The sequence below is a fragment of the Rhineura floridana genome, chromosome 12, assembly GCF_030035675.1.
Source record: "Rhineura floridana isolate rRhiFlo1 chromosome 12, rRhiFlo1.hap2, whole genome shotgun sequence".
Lineage (NCBI taxonomy): Eukaryota > Metazoa > Chordata > Lepidosauria > Squamata > Rhineuridae > Rhineura > Rhineura floridana.
This window is the reverse complement of record NC_084491.1, coordinates 8,073,470-8,078,431: the sequence shown is the minus strand read 5'-3', so window position 1 is coordinate 8,078,431 and position 4,962 is coordinate 8,073,470. Positions and strand designations below refer to the sequence as shown.

The 4,962-nt window shown below is 45.7% G+C and overlaps 1 protein-coding gene across 1 annotated transcript; it reads left to right on the top strand.

Moving 5' to 3' along the window:
• The first annotated feature begins 2,095 nt into the window (after window positions 1-2,095).
• On the top strand, window positions 2,096-3,036 carry LOC133368497 (heparan sulfate glucosamine 3-O-sulfotransferase 1-like). Its single transcript, XM_061592781.1, has one exon. The coding sequence runs from the start codon at window positions 2,128-2,130 to the stop codon at window positions 3,034-3,036; it is 909 nt and encodes a 302-aa protein (XP_061448765.1). The 5' UTR covers window positions 2,096-2,127.
• Window positions 3,037-4,962: the final 1,926 nt, after the last annotated feature.

The window sequence follows — 4,962 nt, the reverse complement described above, 5'->3', positions numbered from 1 at the left end:
ACTATTGTCCCCAAGCATTAGAGAGCACTGTTGTGTGCATGTTCTGCATGCTGACCCAAGCATGTGCACACCTCTGTATTCTATATATGTATATTCATCCGATTGAGGGTGCAAGACACAGAAGTCTCTGAATATTCCAGAATTGTAAGTCTATACCATGCAGAGATATGATGCAGAGGTATACTTTGCACTTAGTAAATCCTGCCAGCCTACATACACTGCAGCTGCAATTCAACATACAACACCTGTTGTGAAAATGTGCAAGATTGGGTGATTTGGAGTGACTAACTGCCAGGCTGTACAAAGGTACAAACAGCATGCAAATACAGCCCCCTCTCAGGAGAAGCATGGATCATTTTTGCAACACCCTCCATCATGCTTTCTGAGAACAGCATGTGCCAAATTCTGCCAACAGTGCTAATTTCCATGTGCATGATTCTCTGGATCGTGACTCGTAAGCATATTTGGCAGCAGGAATGTGCTAATGGTTTTCTAAGGCCAGCTGTAAAACTCAAGATCTGGGCTCTGTCCCAATGCAAGGAAAAAGCATTGAAAAACTTGGGCATAGGATATCCTCCCTCCTACCCTTCACCCCCTATCTTTCTGGCAGTTCATGTTTGTTACCAACAGCTGTATGTTCACCTCTGGCATTATATTACACTGAAATATTTTGTTTAATACTTCAAAAGAGACTTCACATACATTTGTTGACACAAGTTGCGGCAACAGGCACTAGCTTACATGGCTTTTAGAAGGAATTAGGTAAATTCATGGCAAAGCCACGACCTATCAACAGCTATCAGCCACAACAGCTAATTAGAAACACAGACAGAGCCTACCTGTAAATACTAGACAGGAACAGAAGAGGGCCATTACTTTCAAGCCCCAGTAGCGAGAACCTGGAGACAGCTGGCTAGTCACTACTGGAGACAAAACACTGGGCTTAATGGACCTTAGTCTGATCAAGCAGGCCTCTTCCTTCTTAGGTTAAATACAGTTATAACAGATTGCAACTAGCCACTATTTTCAGTCCTCCTTCCCTCTCAATAACGTTTTGTAGCTTTCCATATTGTCTCTATAAAATTTCATATCGTGCACCTTGCTTCTTCCATGAAAAGTGGGAAAGACAATTGAGGCCTGCAATCAGCCAGAAATATGGCTGATTATTTCAAATCGATCGCCTCTACAGCTTTTAGCCAGGTACACGTTCGGTTTTGCTTACACACCTTGCTGTAGCCCTCTGCCCCCTTCTGTCTCCCTTCCCGTCAAGCTTTAGCTCTTCTAACGCCCCACAGCCTTCCCCAACCTTGTACGCTCCAGATGTTTTGGACTACAGCTCCCATCATGCCATTACTAGTAGTAGTAGTAGTAGTAGTAGTAGTAGTAGTAATAATAATAATAAACCTGGAGAGCACCAGGTTAGGGAAAGCTAGGTTCTTCTGGCAGCTCCGGCCCTCTGATCAAAGCAACTAAACCAGCACCAGAGATATTCGTTCCTGCTCCTAACTCTCTGGGGCATTAAAGGCAACTTGCTTTCACTGCCAGATGCGTCACCAGCAAAAATCCTGAGGATGAATACAATTTTTTTTTGCAGATTTCAGAGCCAATGAGTAAGTAGGATCCAGAACCAGCTTCCTGACTGGTACAGCAATGCAGGTGCCAGTTCCCAAGTCCATTTTAGTCAGCAGTATCTGGGTACCTTGATTTCTGCATGCCTGCCTAAGGGCATTCCTCTTACCCTTATGTCAGTGTTTAGATTACAAAGTCTACAGACAAAGTGTTACATTTTGCTTTCCGCAGCATTTTGATTGTGAGCCATCCACAGTGTTAATTCTCATTTTCCCAGGTGGCAGCAACTTCCTTGAGCCAGACTGTTGGTAAGCAAATGCCCTTTTGTTGAAGCAGTTTGGGAGGTTCATGTTCTTGGACGTTCCTGGCAGCAGAATCCAGAACAGGAACAAAGGCAAAGGCCACTGTCAGCAGACAGAAACTGCCTAGCAAGAGCATAGCTTTCTGCAGTACTATGCATAACAGAAGCCTAGAGATGGAGCATCTCAGTTAGAAGCAACACACAATTTTCCACTGCGCTTTGACTCAGCTGCTTCCTGTCTCAAAGCAGGTTCAGAGATGGCCAGAGCCTGCTTATTCCTCCTGCTCCTGAAGATGTGTGGAATCCATACAGAGGAGGAACCAAGGAGCCCCTGGGGATGGGAGGCCCCATGGAAAAGAAACAACACTCAGGCCACAAGTGAAGATTGGAAACAACGGCTGCCCAAAAGCATAATCATTGGTGTGCGGAAAGGGGGCACACGGGCCCTGCTGGAGATGCTGAGTCTGCATCCCCAGGTGGCCGCTGCCCATTCCGAGGTGCATTTCTTTAATGTGGAGGAGAATTACCATAAAGGACTGGGATGGTACCGTCAGCAGATGCCAGTTTCACTTCCCACTCAAATCACCGTGGAAAAGACACCAGGCTATTTCTCTTCTCTCAAAGCCCCAGAAAGGATCCATGCCATGGACAGCTCAGTGAAGCTCCTGCTGATCGTGCGGGACCCCGTAGAAAGGTTGGTGTCCGATTACACACAGATCCTTCACAACCGAAAGGCACGGCACAAGTCCTACCAATCTCTGGAGCAGATTCTCTTGAGGAAGGGCCAGGAACTCAACACCAGGTACAAAGCCTTGCAGCGCAGCCTGTATGCCTTATACCTGGCTCAGTGGGTGGAGTTCTTTCCCAGGACACAGATTCATGTGGTGGATGGAGGCAGCCTAATCCGGGAGCCACTCACAGAGATGCGCCATGTAGAGCACTTCTTGGGACTGGAGCCTTACTTAGGCCCAGAAAACTTTTACTTCAACCAGACTAAGGGCTTCTACTGCCTGCAGGCAAAAGGGCATCAACACTGCCTGGACCAATCCAAAGGGCGACCTCATCCTACCATTGATGAAGTGCTGCTTGAACAACTCTGCACTTATTTCAGTGAGCACAATGAGAACTTCTTTGCCATGGTGGGTCGGACGTTCAACTGGTGCTAAGTCCTGCTTTGAGGTGTACGAGAGTACTTGGATAATGACTGAGAAAATCAAGGCATGGCCTCTAGATATTTAGAAAGAGCTTTTTGTGGTAGAGGTCTGTCCTCTCATTGCAACTGGACTGGTATTGCTCAGTGGTACACAAGTTTAGAAGGAAACAGCAGATCAGGAAGTAGCTTTCACACCAGAGATGGACAAGCCTGCTCAGGAACCACCTGAAACAAGAGTGCTCTCACAAAATTGCATGGCAGGCTATATCCTCTGTAACTGCATGCCCAGGAAATGCTATATTCTAGGTCAGCCTGGTGCCCTCCAGATGCTTTGAACTACAATTCCGATCATCGGTCAGCCTCAGCCAGCATAAGCAATGGTTAATTGGAGTTATAGTCCAAAACATCTGAAAGCTGGGTATGACTGCTAAAGGAAATATAATCCACATCTTGCTTGGGGGTTATTCTCAGCAATTGTGTGATAGGTGAAAAGCAAAGAATGAAAAACCATCTGTTCTCCACATAACCTTTTCCTTACGTTCCCATACAACACAAACAACTGCAGGAACTGAATCCCAACCCTTCTGCTCCAGTCACTTAATTAATGTCCAACACCTGTAAGCCAAGTAATACTATTTCTGTTCAACAGAGGGCAACAGTTCCCCATACAACAAAGTTTCTGCAGTATTCCATAAGGTCTGGTTTGTTAGCTCATGACAGGTAAGTAGGCCCTATCCATTTGGGCATCTTGCCTCTATAATAAACATGCAAATCTGCCTTATGTAGTCAGGCCATTGGTCCACCTACCCAGCCAATTCCGTCTGACAGTGGCTCTTCACAAACTCAGAGAGAAGAAATCTTCCCCAGGACTGATACCAGATACGTTTACTAGAAATTGAACCTGGGACTTTCTGCAGATAGACCATATGCTGTACCACTGAGTTATGGCCGTTCCCTTTTTGCAAATAAGACAGTATCTCCTACAGTCTGCATTCATAAGAATCTTCTCAAAGCAGTACAAGTACATGATCACAATCGTCATAAAATCTTACAGGGGCTATGAAGTAGTTTTTGAATACCACATGTATCTGTTTGGGAGGAGGAAAATAGCCAATGATGAACAGTGTGAAAGAGGCTCAATTACAGCCAAATTTTTGTGTGTGTACTCAAAAGTAAGCCCCACAAATTCAGTTTTGGCTTATTACTGTATATCATGCTCTCTGGGAAATCACCACTGCACCCTTTCCTCAAACAATCAGTACCTGCAGCTCTCTTTGGAAAAAGCATGTGTTGTAGTTTACTCAAGCAGCAGCTATCCCAGGGGTGGCTAACCTTTTCTACCCAAGGGCCATGTTCACCCTTGGCAAACCCTCAAAGGACTGTGTACCAGCAGCAGATGTGGCCAAAAGTGGAGGTGGCCACCCCACATTCATGCATGTACTCTCCTCAGCTGATAACTGATCAACTGATTATCAGGGAAGGGGCAATTTGCACCTCCATCAGGGAGCTGGGCAGAGAGAATCTTTGCCCACACCCCACTTCCCCCCCTTTTGCCTCCACAGCCAAAATTGGCAAATCATTGGTGGGAGGGCTGAAAAGTTTGCTTGGTGGGCATATCAGACTCCTGGGACAGGGGTTACCCATCCCTGTGCTATCCTATGCAAAGTTATATGGAAGCAAATACCACTGAACTGAACTGGCTTATTTCCAAGCAATCAGGCTGCAAGCCTCTCTTGCAGTACTGATACCTGACACTAAAATATTGACTACAGGACTCTTGTATTTCTTTGTTAAACAATATAGGAGGATGTATGAGGAGAAAATAGATTAGATCCTTTATTCCCTGTTTGAATCCTTGGAGAGTTGCTGCCTATCAATGCAGACAATACTAACAAAGATGGACTACTGGCCTGACAGCTTCCTATGTAACCCATGGGCA

Bases quoted from the DNA above. Each gene is read 5' to 3' on its own strand.
- LOC133368497 (XM_061592781.1), top strand. From the start codon at position 2,128: ATGGCCAGAGCCTGCTTATTCCTCCTGCTCCTGAAGATGTGTGGAATC.